Raw genomic sequence first — 17546 nt, 5'->3', positions numbered from 1 at the left:
CAGAATCAGGGGAATTTATAATGGGAAACAAGGAATTGGCTGACCAACTAAATACATACTTTGGTTCTGTCTTCACAAAGGAGGACACGAATAACCTCTCAGAGATGCCGGGGAACATAGGGTCTAATGTGAGGGTCTAATGTGAAACTGAAAGAAATCAGTATCTGTAGGGAAAGGGTGTTAGGAAAATTGATGGGACTGAAGGCCGATAAATCCCCAGGGCCTGATGGTCTACATCCCAGGGTACTTAAAGAAGTGGTCCTAGAGATAGTAGATGCATTGCTGGTCATCTTCCAGAACTCGATAGACTCTGGATCAGTACCCATGGATTGGAGGGTAGCTAATGTTACCCCACAATTCAAAAAAGGTGGTAGAGAAAAAGCGGGGAATTATAGACCGGTAAGCCTGACATCGGTAGTGGGGAAAATGCTAGAGTCTATTATAAAAGATGTAATAGCAGAGCACTTGGAAAGCAGTAACAGGATCGGACAAAGTCAACATGGATTTACAAAAGGTAAATCATGCTTGACTAATCTACTGGAATTTTTTTGAGGATGTAACTGGTAAAATAGATGAGAGAACCAGTGGATGTGGTGTATTTGGACTTTCAGAAGGCTTTCGATAAGGTCCCACATAAGAGATTAGCGTGCAAAATTAAGGCACAAGGGATTGGGGGCAAGGTATTGACTTGGATACAGAACTGGTTGGCGGGCAGAAAGCAAAGAGTTGGAATAAACGGGTCGTTTTCCGAGTGGCAGGCAGTGACTAGTGGGGTACCGCAAGGATCAGTCCTAGGACCCCAGCTGTTCACAATATATATTCATGATCTGGACGAGGGAATTGGATGTAATATCTCCAAATCTGCAGACGACACAAAGCTGGGTGGGAGGGTAAGCTGTGAGGAGGATGTCGTGAAACTCCAGTACGATTTGGACAGGTTGGGTGATTGGGCAGAAAACATGGCAAATGCACTATAATGTGGATAAATGTGAGGTTATCCACTTTGGTGGCAAAAACAGGAAGGCAGATTATTATTTGAATGGCAATAGATTGGGAGAAGGGGAAGTGCAACGAGACCCGGGTGTCCTTGTGCACCAGTCGCTGAAGGTAAGCATGCAGGTGCAGCAGGCGGTTAAGAAGGGAAATGGTATGTTGGCCTTCGTAGCAAGAGGGTTCGAGTACAAGAACAAGGATGTCTTGCTGCAGTTGTACAGGGCCTTGGTGAGACCGCACCTTGAGTATTGTGTGCAGTTTTGGTCACCTTACCGGAGGAAGGACGTTCTTGCCATGGAGGGAGTGCAGTGAAGATTCACCAGGCTGATACCTGGGATGGCAGGAATGACGTACGAGAAGAGATTGTGTCGATTGGGCTTATACTCACTGGAGTTTAGAAGATTGAGAGGGGATCTCATCGAAACCTATAAAATTCTGTCAGATCTGGACAGACTAGATGCAGGAAGGATGTTTCTGATGGCCGGGGAGTCCAGAACCAGGGGTCATAGTCAAAGGATAAGGGGTAAGCCATTTAGGACAGAAATGAGGAGGAATTTCTTCACCCAGAGAGTGGTGAACCTGTGGAATTCTCTGCCACAGAGGGCGGTGGAGGCCAGTTCATTAAATATATTCAAGAAAGAGTTGGATATGTTTCTTGAGGCTAAAGGGATCAAGGGATATGGGGAGAAGGCAGGGACAGGGTACTGAATTTAGATGATCAGCCATGATCTCATTGAATGGTGGAGCAGGCTCGAAGGGCCGAATGGCCTACTCCTATCTTCTATGTTTCTATGTTTACAAGATGCACTGCAGCAACTTGCCAAGGCTTCTTCAACAGCACCTCCCAAACCTGCGTCCTCTACCACTTAGAAGGAAAAGGGCAGCAGGCGCATGGAACACTACCACCTTCAAGTCACAGATCACCCTGACTTGAAAATATAAATCGCCATTCCTTCATATAGTCACTGGGTCAGAATCCTGGAACCACCTACTCAAGGGCAATTAGGGATGGGCAATAAATGTTGGCCTTTCCAGCGACGTCCGCATCCCATGAATGTTTTTTTTTTTTTTTTTTTTAAATTTAAAAATAAAAGTAGCACTTTACCTTTCTAACTCTTCCTGCTGGTTCTCCTTTTGGCTGTCTTTCCCTAAAAATTAAAATATTTCAATAATTACAAATCAAAATGAACAATGGCCATGTGAAGTTTTTTCCGAAATTACTTCAATTTCGAATATTTAACAGAAAATATTAAGTTTTCATGCAAAGAGTGGAAAATCCTTGTTCCTAGTCATTTTTGTTTGAACTCTCTTGTAAAAGAAAAAAGTCAACTAAGTCACATAATTGAATTATGAATCTACACATTACGTGTGTTGACATGCAATTATATTTACCATTTTCCACATCATCTTGCATTATCATTTTATCAGTCACAAACTCCCTGAAGAGAAAAAAGAAAAAGTGAGATTCAAAACACATAGGTTTGCAGCCTTCGCACTTCAGTCAGCTGCTGATCTAATCGTACAAACCAATCTTTGCATTCAATATAATGTCTGTCCCTTCTATCCTTTAAAAGTGTTTCTTTCACTGCTTGCAAGCATCTTCACTATCATAAGCAATGAAGTTTCATTACAAATGTACTATATAAATGGAAGTTTCAATGAGCATAAATGACTCCAGGCCAGCTAGACCTTCAGGTCATTTTGAAAACCTACCACTTTCTATCCTGACGAAAGCAATAAGGAGCCTACTAGCACCTGAAAAAGTGTGGGCCTCTTGGTCTCTAGCAGGTACCTAGCAAATCTGCACAGCCATGAGACCCAAACACCAGAGATTCCACAGACAAGAGATTGACTTCAAGTGGAAAACAGAATTAGGTACTGTGGTAAACCACTGTTAACCCTGTACATGTCTGTGTGGTAAACCACTGTTAACCCTGTACATGTCTGTGTGGTAAACCACTGTTAACCCTGTACATGTCTGTGTGGTAAACCACTGTTAACTCTGTACAAGTCCGGGCATGTCTCCTCCCCTGGCTCCACCCCTAAGCCCGGGTATAAAGGTGACGCACCACCCTTCCCCCGGGAGCTCTTAGGATGGATCCACTAGCAGAGGCATGCTCCAGTTCTTAGTCAATAAAAGCCTACTTCATATAAGTTCAACTCGTAGTCTTTGGTGTTGTTGATAGTGCATCAGGTACCAGAGAGTTTCTCAGGTGGAATGACTCCCAGTCTAAAGCTATCAGACACCATGGGGGGGGATTTACCCACTGGAGGAGAGTTTCAGTTTGGGTGGGTTTGAAACTCGCCTTCACGGATTGGAAAATCGCAAATTTTTGAAACCAGTGATTGGCCACTTGATTTCAGAGGTGTTAGATGCCATTGCTCAATTAGTGTTTTGGGGCTGAAACTCGCCTCTGTTGACAGCACTTTGCCAGTCTGATTTTTTGGCTTCTTGCTCCTTTGGCTCATTCCACAGCATTTCTGCATCTCCTGCACCACCGCCAACATCTTTTGAAAAACCACTATGTCCAATTCCAAGGCAAGGGCCTACCCGAGGCTCTCGGATGAGGCGCTGCAAATGTTGTTTGAGGGGGTGACAGCTGGCATAGAGGTGCTCTTCCACTCATCTCGGAGGAAGAGGCCTGCCAAAGAAACCAAGGCTGTGTGGGTACAGCTGGCAAGGGATATGACCTCCAGATTGGTGTGCAGATTGGGAGACTGTTTCTGTATATTGATGATGAAATGCCATCCCTGTTGGAAAGCATTAAAATGTTGGCATTATGCCATCTGTTCTTTCGCCTTAGGCAGCTCCACATTGTAGGCACCACCACACTTGCGTTGTCAGGTTGTTGGCCTGAGTGAAAGGAGGCCAGAGAGTCATGTCCTTCGTCAATGATGTCCTAGGATGGAGCCAAGGACATGTGCCAACTTGGGCAACCTATGCAAATCTGGCCAGGATAAGTTCATCCCTTGCATCCCAGGCAGCCATGTGCTCACATGCTGCCGCTGCTCATACATCGGCAATCCGACCTCCTCCTGCTCCTCCTCCTCCAGATGCTCCTCATCCGAGGTCCATGCAGAAAGAAAACGAACGGTTCCCATGCTGCTTGTAGATGCCTCCTTTGGGGAAGCGCTCATTGTAAGCGGGGAGAGGGTCTTCCAAGGAGGTCCCACAGTTGATGGGAGTCAAGCTGCAGCTCCTTCGACTTCGGAAGGTCTTCTAAAAGTGCTCAGAGACCTTTTAAAGTCAAGGTCTGGCACCTGCAAGTAATCCTTGCTGCAATAAACAATGTCTTGTTAGACCTGCAGCAGTGAGGAGGCCACCCACAAGTCAACCTGGCATGGTTTAGGAGGTGCGTGGATCACGCCGAAAAGCTGGAAAAATCACGAGGGCCTCTCAAAATAGGCTTAGATAGGCCCTTAATGAGCATTTAAGGATCTTTAATAGTACAATGGCCAGCTGGAGGCGGGAGCGTTTCCCGACCTCCAAAACCGGCACCGGCAAAAATCCCGTGGAGGCGGGTTCCGAACCCGACCTCTTAGATTCTGATTTTCCCGCCTTCTCCGACATCAGAAAATCATTCCGATGTCATACTTCAACCATAAAGCTAGAATATAGCAAATATTTGTGCACATGGTTACAAATTAATAGTGCAGCATAAAAGTAAAACGAGTTATATGGGCACACTGGCTTTAGTTAATTTTAATCTTCATGCACACACTAAATGTGGAATTAGGCTACATTCTTTGACTCCATGAGGATGCTCAGTAGCCCAGACTTACTAATATGCAATCCACTGGCTGGAATCATACCTAGCAAAAAGGAAGGTGGTTGTGGTGGTTGAAGGTCAATCATCACAGCCCCAGGACATTGTTGCAGGAGTTCCTCAGGGCAGTGTCCTAGGCCCAACCATCTTCAGCTGCTTCATCAATGACCTTCCCTCCAACATAAGGGCAGAAATGGGGATGTTTGCTGATGACTGCAGTGTTCAGCACCATTCACAACTCCTCAGATAATCAAGCAGTCCATGCCCTGATCAGCTTGGACTGATAAGGGGCAAGTAACATTCACACCACACAAGTGCCAGGCAATGACTATCTCCAACAAACGAGTCTCTAACCACCGCCCCTTGACATTCAACGGCATTACCATCGTCGAATCCCCCACCATCAACATCCTGGGGGTCACCGTTGACCAGAAACTTAACTGGACCAGCCACATAAATACTGTGGCAACAAGAGCAGGTCAGAGGCTATGTATTCTGTGGTGAGTGTCTCACCTCCTGACTCCCCAAAGCCTTTTCACCATCTACAAGGCACAAGTAAGGAATGTGATGGAATACTCTCCACTTGCCTGGATGAGTGCAGCTCCAATAACAGTCAAGAAGCTTGACACCATCCAGGACAAAGCAGCCCGCTTGATTGGCACCCCATCCACCACCTTAAACATTCACTCCCTCCACCACCGGCATACCGTGGCTGCAGTGTCTACAAGATGCACTGCAGCAACTCGCCAAGGCTTCTGCGGCAGCACCTCCCAAACCCGTGACCTCTTCCACCTAGAAGGACAAGGGCAGCAGGCACATGGGAACACCACCACCTCCAAGTTTCCCTCCAAGTCACACACCATCCTGACATAGAAGTATATCGCTGATCCTTCATCGTCACTGGGTCAAAATCCTGGAACTCACTACCTAACAGCACTGTGGGAGTACCTTCACCACATGGACTGCAGCGGTTCAAGGTGGCGGCTCACTAACACCTTCTCAAGGGCAATTAGGGATGGGCAATAAATGCTGGCCTTGCCAGCGACGCCCACATCCCATAAAAACGAATTTAAAAAATCAATGTCAAAACGAATAACTCCAGAACATGATCCTTGTTAAGTGTCAGCTTTGGCTCAGTGGTAGTACTCTCGCCTCGGCATCAGAAGGTTGTGGGTTCAAGTCCCACTCCAGAGACTTGAACACATAATCTAGGTGAACAATCCAGTGCAGTACTGAGGGTGTGCTGTCTTTCAGGTGAGGTGTTAAACCAAGGCCCTGTCTGCCTTCCTGGGTAGATGTAAAATATCCCATGGCACTATTCAAGGAAGAACAGGGGGAATTCTCCCAGTGTCCTGGGCAACATTTATTCCTCAACCAACACCACTATTAGATTAGACTTTCTCAACTCTACAAAACATTACACAGAAGTTTACATTCCTAAACTGATACATCCATTCCCCCAATTGTTTCTGACTGCGTTCTCCTGAAGCCGACAGCTAAATTACAGGCACCATCAAGCCTTCAGATTTCTTTGTGCCTTTTCCATTTCCAAGGAAGCTATTTACCATAATCATTAAAAGGAGTTCCATGGCACTTGGAAGTTTCATTCCAGACAGACTTTCTGGACATTACATTATCATCTACTTTTTTGTCAATTACAGTACCTGTATCTCTTTTTTTTGCTCAGCTTCAAGTTCTCCGATAAAATATTTGACTGTTTCATGTTACAAGGCTTGACAGAGTTGAAGGCTTAAAAATCTTATATTTCATACTTAATTTGTGACTATCCTCTGCACCGCCAGGTTGTGTTAGCACCTTTAACTCAGCATTATATATTAACTGTTAATGTGAGAATCTTTTAAATATAAGTGGCGGTCATTAAATCCTGGGACAGATTAGAAGGATATGAAAAAGATACGTGCTATGGTTGGAAGAGACAGAGATAATGAAACATTTTTGAAATGTACTGGAAAACTACCTCACATTATAAAGTGTCAATGTTATGTCTGCTGCACTTGTTCAATTTAAAGTTATCTGATAAACAGGTGAATGTAGCAGAAGTCTGAAAACAACTTTTGACCCTGGTCACAGTGACCTGGTTGAAGTGAGTCCTTTGGACAGAAAGGAAACACAGAATCATTGGGATCAATTTTAACTCCCAGACAGGAACACAGCAAAGCGAGTGCCATGGGCGTCCAGGCGAGGCACCAGGCAGGCTTGGCCAAATTTACAACCAAGAGCCGGAATCAGTTGTCTGGCTGTTAAAAAATCAGACTGCAGGGGACCGCAATCAGGAACCATGGGGAACAGTCCCCAGCAGGACAAGCGCTCAGAGAGGGGAATTCTGTTGCAGGGGAGGTCAAAAGGTTTCTTGGTGGGGACTAGAGGACTCCTGCTCCTCCTACCCCACAAGGAAACCTGATAAAAAGAAATAATTGAAAAAAAACACCCACATTCTGGGCCTCATCTGGCCCAGCCACAGTTCCCAGCAGGTTTGGAAAACTACCACTGCTCCCCCAAACAGGCATCAGGCTAAAATAGCAGATCGGGCCCTGATGAAATCATCGGAGCGCAACCTGCATATTTAAAGAGGACCCAGCTGGCTTGGAGCAATGTCCTTGCCATCTGCAATTATAATTTGCAGTCTGCCAGATCGGGATGGGAAAGGAATGGCTAAGTCCCCCCCTCTATTTTAACTACCTCCCACCCACCCCCCTGCACCTGGTTTTCACTAACCTGGAGACGGGGGGGGGGGGGGGGGGGGGAAGATTTAAAATTACTCCCACTGCCTGACTGCATTTATACAAGTTGGATGGGTCAAGGAGTTTTAGGGTTGTCTTCTACCCCACAATCTTCTCACCTGCCTCTCCTGAAGGTGCCAACTCTTGCTAGGCTACAGCGCTCCAGTACCTGGTCCAAGTCAATTCTTCACATGTGAGCTTAGGAAAGTCAGCAAAGGCTATTCAACAATCAAGGGCATCACAGCTGAGCTCAACCCTCTCCTTAACCGACAAACACGCTGGTAGAGTTTTCAGGAAATTGCGGCAAAAAGGTTCTTAAATTGCACCGGTTAGATTAGGTTTCAAGTTTCCACTAAAATATATTGGCATAACCACAAACTTAAAATCTTCCGTGAACCAGCGCAATCGAGCAACGTAATATAAGGCAATAGTTTCTTTTTTCTCTTTCCATTCAAAAGTATTCCTTGACGTATTTAACAGTGGTAACCTGGTGCAGTTTTATTAATGCAGCTGAAAATGGTTTATCACAAAAAAATAAGCATTTTAATAAGGGTGTCCAGTTCTTCATCTGTGAGTAAACTGATTTAAAATAACTGAAAATGACAAAATGCAGCATTTAAAATTAAATATTTTTGATATGAATAAACATGTCTACTGGTGCTCACATGCCTAAGAAAATGAGTGCAATTTGAAGAGCCTTCCGACATTGGCAGAATCTTGCAATTCTGACCTGGGGGCCTGGCCAATGTTGTGGTCGGGGCCTGATTTGGGTGAATTGAATCTTGAACCGCAGTAAAAGAGCCGGAATCAGTTGCCTGGCTGGTAAAAATCGGGCGGCAGGAGACCACCACCAGGAACCACAGCAATGTGGTTGACTCGTAACTGGCCTCTGAAATAGCCTAGCAAGACACTCAGTTGTATTCAAGGCGGCGGCTTACCACCAACTTCTCAAGGGCAATTAGGGATGGGCAATAAATGCTGGCCTTGCCGCCTATGTCCATATCCCGTTAATTAATTATTTTTTTAAATCGCAGAACACACAAGCACAAGTGGTTTCTGTTTTTATTAACTTAATTAAGTTTAACAACTTACCTGCTTCTCCAATAATAACAAAAAGAACAGTAATAATCCCAACAACTGACAACATTTCTTTCCACTTCCCTCTAACCATTGCCAGGTGGTCTCAACAGACAGCCTTAGGGCTCAATTTGTCGAGACCCAAGTGGATCACCGAGAAGCACATTCCTGCACTCTGCTCCAGTTAAGTGGAATTCTAATACATGAAGCTCTACTTCTTTCACTTACTTGACTTCTTTGGTCTCTGCAAAGCTGACTCTGCGAGAGCTCCTGCGAAGTATTCCCACCGGCTCCATCTCCAAGCAGAACAAACAGAAAAATGATCAGGATCCAGGGTTTACAACACCTCTATATTTCGCATTTTCATTATTAGCATGTTGCCATACGTGAAGCACTGAAACCAGTTCTGCCCATTCATATTTTCAAAATAAAATCTCAAAAAAAAAACTGCATCAGCAAATATATCCGTCATTTAGTCCAGCCTCTCTCCCAACAATAAAATTAAATCAGGCTTACATTTGTATTTCAGTCACTATAGATGGGTTTCAGTATGGTTCTTAACACCTTCTATCTCTTACAATCAATTCTTCTCTTCTTAGGCAGTCCCTCAGAACTGAGGATGACTTGCTCCCACATTAAAAATGAGTTTGCAGGTGACTGATGAGTCCAATGCGGGACCTACAGTCTCTGTCACAGGTGGGGCAGACGGTGGTTGAAGGGGCGGGTGGGTGGGGTGCTTGGGTTGACGTGCGCTCCTTCCGCTTGGCTTCCGCTTGCTCCCGGCGAAGAGACTCAAGGTGTTCGGCGCTTTCCCGGATGCTTCTCCTCCACTTTGTGCGGTCTCGGGCCAGGGATTCCCAGGTGTCGATGGGGATGTTACACTTTTTCCCCAAGGAGGCTTTGAGGGTGTCCTTGAAGCGTTTATGCTGCCCACCTGGGGCTCTCTTACCGTGCCGGAGCTTCGAGTAGAGCACTTGTTTTGGGAGTCTCGTATCGGGCATGCAGACAATGTGACCCGTCCATCGGAGCTGATCGAGCGTGGTCAAAGCTTCGATGCTGGGGATGTTGGCCTGAGCGAGAACACCGACGTTGGTGCGCCTATCCTGCCAATGGATTTGCATGATCTTGCGGAGGCAGCGTTGGTGGTACCTCTCCAGTGCTTGGAGGTGCCTGCTGTACATGGCCCATGTCTCTGAGGCATACAGCAGGGCAGGTATCACTGCTGCTCTGTAGGCCATGAGCTTAGTACCGGGTTTGAGGTCCTGGTCTTCAAACACTCTCTTCCTCAGGCTGCACTGGCACACTGAAGGCGGTGTTGGACTTCATCGTCGACGTCTGCCCTTGCTGACAGTAGGCTCCAGAGGTATGGAAAGTGGTCCACGTTGTCCAAGGCCTTGTCGTGGATTTTGATAATCGGGGGGCAGTACGGTGTGGCTGGGGCAGGTTGGTAGAGGACCTTTGTCTTACGGATGTTTAGTGTAAGGCCCATGCTCTCGTACGCTTCGGTGAAGGTGTTGACGATGGTTTGGAGTTCGACCTCCAAGTGAGCGCAGACGCAAGCGTCGTCTGCATTCAGTAATTCGATGACAGAGGATGGGACGACCTTGGATCTGGACTGGAGGCGACGGAGGTTGAACAGTTTCCTGTTCAAACTGTTCAACAATCAATTAATTGGTACATGTAGGGCTGACATCTCCTTTCCCAATTTACCCATTAAGTCACCCTTTGCATAAAGCTCGGACCTGCCTACAATCCACATCTGCGATGCATTGGACACAGCATATATTGTTGGGTTTTGTATTATTTGTAGTCTAAACAGTTCTAAAAAGGTTACTTATTTCAGTAATTCTGTGTTACCTTTTTGCAGATATCAGTTTCTTTCAGAGTTCGAAGTGGACTCCTGGAAACTTTCAAAATCTTTAGAGTAAAAAAAATGGTAATTATTTTGGTACAAACCATATAAGACACAGGTCAACATTTGTTAGGGAGTAACTATGCATTAAGTCACTAAAGTTTTAGCAATTTTAAACAATATTGCTTTTCAAGCCTTTGATATGGAGCAGTTTTCAGTCATTGTACATCTTTGTACAGCCTGCACAAACAATTTAACCTGATGGAATTGGGAATTGACAATTGACTCAGTCAGGACCATCCTGATTAAATGAGAATGTGTCGGCTTAAAATCCATCTTGTGCTCCTTTACCCTGGCATCCATTATTTTTTTGATGCATATAGATACTCGGGACAACTCAAAGCACCGAGTATGCATTACAGTATCACAGGTGGAGTAAGAAGCTTTGATACACTGAGGCATGCAATTTTTATGCAACTCAAAGAAAATCGGAGTAATTTTTTTTCCCAAATACATGGAGAAAAACATTTATTTGAAAATGACATGAAATATACCAGCATTTTACTATTGCTATGGGACAATTCCATATCATAACCCAGTGCACACTTATACTAATCCAGGAGTGTTCAAACTTTGTCTGTGCACACCATGGCGTTCTGCAGACCACATATATAGTTTATAAACACATGTTCCTATTAATTTGCACATACATCAACCTAACAATACATCTTGGTGCTCAGATATGGGTTTAATCCATCAATGAGGGAGCAGCCTCGAATGTAGACCTTTCCAAACCTCTCGGCGTGCGATATTCAAATAGGAGAAACCAATACATATAACAAATCGAAAACAGAATTGCCAGACCTTTGTGGCCACGAGTTTGACATCCCAGTACTAAACTGTGGATTATCACCTTTTGATTACAAATTTAAGCTGTTGCTCAAAAATCAGGACTATTTCAAATTACATTGACTCCAATAGTTACTTGAATTTCACCAGGATGTGGCAAAGTAGATATTATGATCAAAGTAAAACCATAAACCTGGAAATGCACAGCAGGTTAGTCAGCATCTGAACAGAAAAGGCTAATGTTTCAGGTGGGACTCTAGTTTCAGATGCAGACTACCAGTTGTAGACGCACAAGTCACAGACAGGTGGGTAGGACAGTTTTCACTTAATCCTTATGCCAAAAATTCATTTGAAATTTAACGTTAACATTAAAAAAAAAATCTTTTAAAATGCACTTTTGTTCATGAAACTGAGTGGATCAATTGTGACTTAGTTTCTAAGGAGTTTTGGATGCCCTTTTAATCTATGCATAATTAAACATAATTGATTTTAACAACACAGTAGGAGCAGTGCAATTGGCCTCGAGTTCCACAGGGAGTGGGGGCAGAATTACCAGGGCTCCTGCTCCCGATTACTGTCCAGCAACCTCTACTGAAAGTGCGTGTACACGGAGACAGGATTGGGCTCATCCCTGATGCCCCCTGCAAATAAATTGTCTGCTCACACACACTGTCAAGGTGCACACGTGAACAATGGTCATTGCCAAGGTACTGGAGGGTGTCTGTGAAATCTTACTTCACCGCCAAGAATTTAACACCTTCAGGCGAGAACAACTGGCAAAAAAAATTTTAAACATTTTGAAAAAGGTAAGTTGGCATGGTGCATTCGGATCACAAGTCAATGGATACGTGTTTAAAAGACCACAAAATGGATTTTAAAGACATTAATTCCCATTTAATTGGCACAATCCTAAATTTGACCCATTTGTCGAATCCCAGTTGCACCAGGCTTTGCAATAATATCCCAGGCTTTTTCCTACATTATGGCAAAATTAAGGGGAGTGAGTGAAAATACCCCTTAGGCGATTCAGAGAACTAATAATTAATAGAAACTTACACCAAACTGTCTCCTCTTGCATTTCCCTTCCCCGATTTCAGCACTGAAAAAAGAAAGTGAATTTCTAATTCAATACTACTCTATTGCTGGTGATCTTTAATGTTTGTTCATTTGACAAATGTTTGATTTTGCAGTGGTGGGAATTAGAATTCTGCCTTTGAGAAAACACACTCTGATGATACAGAAAAGGCAACATTTATCAATGCAGGTCGTCAGACTGATGTGGGAAGTGTGGTTAGAATACTTAACAGATTAAGGAGGATATAAAATATGAGAGGATTGAACTACACGCACAGTCTCTCCAAGACTGTGGAGGTGCTGGGATATATCAGAGGGCAATGGTCTGTCATTGGGCCTGAATGCCAGAGTAGTGAGGTGTGACTAAGATAAAGAGAAGTTTAAGTTTGGTTGCAGGGTATAGAATCAGCTATGGAGCACATACCATGGTTGAACAGCTTGCTAGTACTCATTGCTTAAGCTCACATATGGAGAATGGCCTCAGATGAAGAGGGCATCCAGCAGCCTAAGACTAGTGCTCTACCAGCATGTGCTCATCCAGCCGGAGGGTACAGTAGAGCATCACAGCTGACTGAACTGGGTGCCGGAGGCAGAGTGGCTGGATATGAAGTGAGCAGAGAGCCTGCAGTCAGTCTAAGCAGCAAGACCCAGCAGAGGATGAATGCAGTCCATTAGATCAGATCAGAGGTGATTCATCATCCAGATAGCGGTGAAGTTGAAAACTGCAAACAATGGTGCAAAACAGGAAGATCAGCAAACATATTGGCAAAATAGGAAGAAAAATCAGATCATCTAGAGATTAGCCTAGATAAGTGAACAGATTTGGGTGACAAATTGCTCCGACTCACTTAGATGAGTGCCACCAGAATCAATAGCTTATTCTATCCTTTTCAATGTCAATAGTTGCTTCAAATGAGTCATATTGTTCTGCATGCACCAGCTGGGAGGAGTTGTTATAGCATAGACCTCAGGTTGAAGACATCCTAGGTACTTCATCCCAGTGGCAATTCTTCAAACCTAAACCTCTTATTCTCTCCCCCCAGCACACTCCCAATGACCAGATATTGGTTTGCTCCAAGTTGTGTGATTATGAGCTGCACAATCATTGAGAAGGACATATAATGTTAATATATTAAAGAATTTATATAACATGCTTAGCTCACATCCCAAGGCACGTCACAGACCAGTGTTTGAAGGTTTTTGAGATGGCGAGAGATGTAGCAAGATGGAGGGGTTTGGGGGAAGCGATCCAGAGTGCGTGTGCGAGACAGCTGAAGGCTCTGCCACCGATGGTAGAGCAGAGGGAAAATAGAACACGCAGGAGGTGAGAGGTGTAAGAGCAGGTAGGGGTATGGTGCTGCAGGAGGTTGTGAGCAGCAAAGCAGTAGAGGAATCTGAAGACAATGACGAGGCTTTTCAAAATAATGAACTGAGGGAGTGAGAGCCAATGGAGATTGTTAAAAATAGGCAAGATAGGCGAGGACTCTGGAATATGCTCCCTCTGGAAGAATTGTAATTTATGCAGCGTGGAGCTCAGTAGGCCAGTGAGGAGGGAATCGCAATGTCAAGTCTGCAGTAGGCAAAGGCATGAGGAGGTTTTCAGCAGAAGTGGAGGAATGGTGGGTGGGTGGGGGCTGGAGTGTAGACAGAGACAGGTGGCCAAAATAGGCAGTCTTGTTCACAGACTGGATGTGGGGTGCAGAAGTCAGGTCAAGGTCAAGCAGAACACCAAGGCTGACTACCGTCAGATTCTGCTAGAGTGGGCATCAGGAAGGAGAATGAGATGGGGGCTATTCCATAAAGTTTCTTGGGAGAGGTCGAACTTGATTCTTTTGGTGTTGCTGATGTTGAGCTGCAAGTAGTTCTGGCTCATCCACCATTCGCTATCAAAGGAGCAGTCAGACAGCGTGGCAGTAGTCACATGATCAAGGTTGGTGGTTGTGCAGAGCTATAGCTGAATATCATCGACACACAAATGGAAGGTGACTCCATACTTATGGATAGCATATACATAAGAACATAAGAAATAGGAGCAGGAGTAGGCCAATCGGCCCCTCGAGCCTGCTCCACCATTCAATAAGATCATGGCTGATCTGATCCTAACCTCAAATCTTCTATCACTCTGCATCCACCCGAACCCATGTGATCTCCCGGGAGAGGCGAAAAACCAGATAAAGACCCAATGGCCAATTTGGGAGAAAAAAATCTGGGAAATTCCTCTCCGACCCATCTAGGCGATCGAAATTCTTCCAGGAGATCACTCTGTCCCTATATTTTCTACAGTACTTACCTTCTGTAAAGGCGATCTCCACCCCAGCCAGGAACAGGAATAAAACCATCTCCTGAAATCTAACAGAATTAGAACACAGTAGGAGCAGAACAAGGCTACACGGCCCCTGGGCCCGCTCCACTACCCACAGGGCCATGACCATTCCGAACCCAGACTCATGTCCAATTTCCTGCCCGCTCCCCGTAACCCTTTATTCCCTTTACTTCTAGGAAACTATCTATTTCTGTTTTAAATTTATTTAATGATGTAGCTTCCACAGCTTTCTGGGGCAGCAAATTCCACAAACCTACCACCCTCTGAGTGAAGAAGTTTCTCCTCATCTCAGTTTTGAATGAGCAGCCCCTTATTTTAAGATTATGCCCCCTAGTTCTAGTTTCACCCATCATTGGGAACATCCTCACCGCATCCACCCGATCAAGCCCCTTCACAATCTTATATGTTTCAATAAGATCGCCTCTCATTCTTCTGAACTCCAATGAGTAGAGTCCCAATCTACTCAACCTCTCCTCATATGACCACCCCCTCATCCCCGGGATTAACCGAGTGAACCTTCTTTGTACTGACTCGAGAGCAAGTATGTCTTTTCTTAAGTATGGACACCAAAACTGTATGCAGTATTCCAGGTGCGGCCTCACCAATACCTTGTACAACTGCAGCAATACCTCCCTGTTTTTATATTCCAACCCCCTAGCAATAAAAGCCAACATTCCATTGGCCTTCTTAATCACTTGCTGCACCTGCATACTAACTTTTTGAGTTTCGTGCACCAGGACCCCCAGATCCCTTTGTACTACAGTACTTTCCAGTTTCTTGCCATTAAGATAATAACTTGCTCTATGATTTTTCCTGCCAAAGTGCATAACCTCACACTTTCCAGTATTGTATTCCATCTGCCAAATCTCTGCCCACTTACTTAGCCTGTCTATGTCCCTTTGCAGGTTTTTTATGTCCTCCTCACTCACTACTTTCCCTCCCATCTTTGTATCATCTGCAAACTTTGATATGTTACACTCGGTCCCCTCCTCCAAATCGTTAATATAGATTGTAAAGAGTTGGGGACCCAGCACTGACCCCTGCGGAACACCACTAGTTACTGGTTGCCAATCTGAGAACGAACCATTTATCCCAACTCTCTGCTTTCTGTTAGAGAGCCAATCCTCCACCCACGCCAGAATATTACCCCCAATCCCGTGATTTTTTATCTTGAGCAATAATCTTTTGTGTGGCACCTTGTCAAATGCCTTTTGGAAGTCTAAATACACTACGTCCACTGGTTCCCCTTTATCCACCCTGTATGTTACTTCCTCAAAAAACTCAAGCAAATTTGTTAAACATGACTTCCCCTTCATGAAACCATGCTGAGTTTGCCCTATTAAATTATGTTTATCCAAATGTCCCGTTACTGTCTCCTTAATAATGGACTCTAACATTTTACCAACCACAGATGTTAGGCTAACAGGTCTATAGTTTCCAGCCTTCTGCCTACTACCCTTTTTAAATAAGGGTGTTACATTAGCAGTTTTCCAATCTGCCGGGACCTTTGCTGAGTCCAGTGAGTTTTGGAAAATTATTACCAATGCATCCACAATCCCTACCGCTACTTCCCTCAAGACCCTGGGATGCAAGCCATCAGGTCCAGGGGATTTATCCGCCTTGAGTCCCATTATTTTACCAAGTACCACTTCCTTAGTGATTTTAATCGTATTTAGTTCCTCCCCCCCTAGAGCCCCCTGTTTGTCCAGTGTTGGGATATTCTTAGTGTCCTCTACATCAGGAATACAGGAGGGGGACCAAGAATAGAACCATAGGAAGTCCTCGATGTGGCTAAGTAGATAGAGGAGGAGAAGTCATTGCAGGAGATGTGCTGGACACATTGACAGAGATAGGAACGTTAAAACAACAATACTGTAGAGGTGGAACACAAAAAAGGCAGAAGAGGGTGATGTGGTCACAAGGAAGGGCTTGCGAATAAGAACAGTGTACTTGCAGGGATACGCATTAGACAGTAAACAAGCGATATTGCTCGACAATTCCTGTCGAGTAGCGGGCTTCCAATGGCATTAAGAAATTCTCTGTCCACACCCATATAATGAGCTCATCTTTCATTTATTGCCTTCAAAATGCTATCATGCTCATTTCTATAATCATTTTCAACACAAGATAATTCTTATTCAGGGCCCCAGATTTCTGCAGTACCTTAAGGCTAGTCTCAAGTTGGCTCAACCAAATTCTGCTGCACAAGAATGTAAATTCCTTGGCAGGCCAGAGACACAAAGCTCCAAAAAGTTAAAACAAATGCCGGAAAATGACAATAGCTCACTGCTGTAATTCTAGGATTTCAAAGTACTGTATCCCACATCCATTTACATAAAAGACAAATGATTGTGGTTCCATTCCACCAAAATACAAAACTGCAGATTTTCTATCCTTCATCAACCAAATAGTTTTACAGATAGCCCCACTTTTGCCAAACAGAAATACATCTATCGGTTTGGCTTCTGCTTAGTGCACTTGATTGCAAGTACAGTTGGCACAACAGGTGCAATCACCAATCACATCAAGTGGGAGCCAAACATGGAGCAAATCCCAACCATAACAGGGAAAGGATGGGGAAAACAGCAAGGGAGAAATTCCACCAGTTTCCACGACTAGCAAACACAAGAGCCTTGCTCATATCGTGCTTTTCTTGTTATTATGTGTTAAACATCTTTCATCAGGGCCTGATGGCCTACTTCCTCGGGTTCTAAAAGAGGTGGCTGCAGAGATAGTGGATGCATTGGTTGTGATCTTCCAAAATTCCCTAGATTCTAGAACGGTCCCAGCGGATTGGAAGGTAGCAAATGTAACACCGCTATTCAAGAAAGGAGGAGTGAGAAAAGAGGGAACCACAGGCCAGTTAGTCT

At 44.6% G+C, this 17546-nt stretch overlaps 1 protein-coding gene across 3 annotated transcripts in view; it reads right to left on the bottom strand.

The window, feature by feature from the left end:
* The window catches only part of LOC147109619 (outer kinetochore KNL1 complex subunit KNL1-like), a 110529-nt gene that overhangs the window by 77368 nt on the left and 15615 nt on the right, over positions 1-17546 (bottom strand). For 2 of the 3 annotated variants that reach the window (XM_086003695.1, XM_086003696.1), the window contains exons 3-7: positions 12336-12378; positions 10436-10495; positions 8807-8874; positions 2386-2432; positions 2099-2141 (exon numbers count right to left, since the gene is read on the bottom strand). In XM_086003695.1, coding sequence (XP_085859821.1) covers positions 2099-2141; positions 2386-2432; positions 8807-8874; positions 10436-10495; positions 12336-12378 — 261 coding nt within the window. Of the gene's footprint in view, positions 1-2098; positions 2142-2385; positions 2433-8806; positions 8875-10435; positions 10496-12335; positions 12379-17546 lie in introns of those variants that run through there. The other variant, XM_086003697.1, reaches the window with a different exon arrangement.

This window comes from Somniosus microcephalus, chromosome 12, assembly GCF_052327205.1.
Source record: "Somniosus microcephalus isolate GS21.2 chromosome 12, FLI_Smic_1.0, whole genome shotgun sequence".
Taxonomy (NCBI): Eukaryota; Metazoa; Chordata; class Chondrichthyes; order Squaliformes; family Somniosidae; genus Somniosus; species Somniosus microcephalus.
Note: the sequence above shows the minus strand (reverse complement) of the source record. Positions and strands in the feature narration are given on the sequence as shown.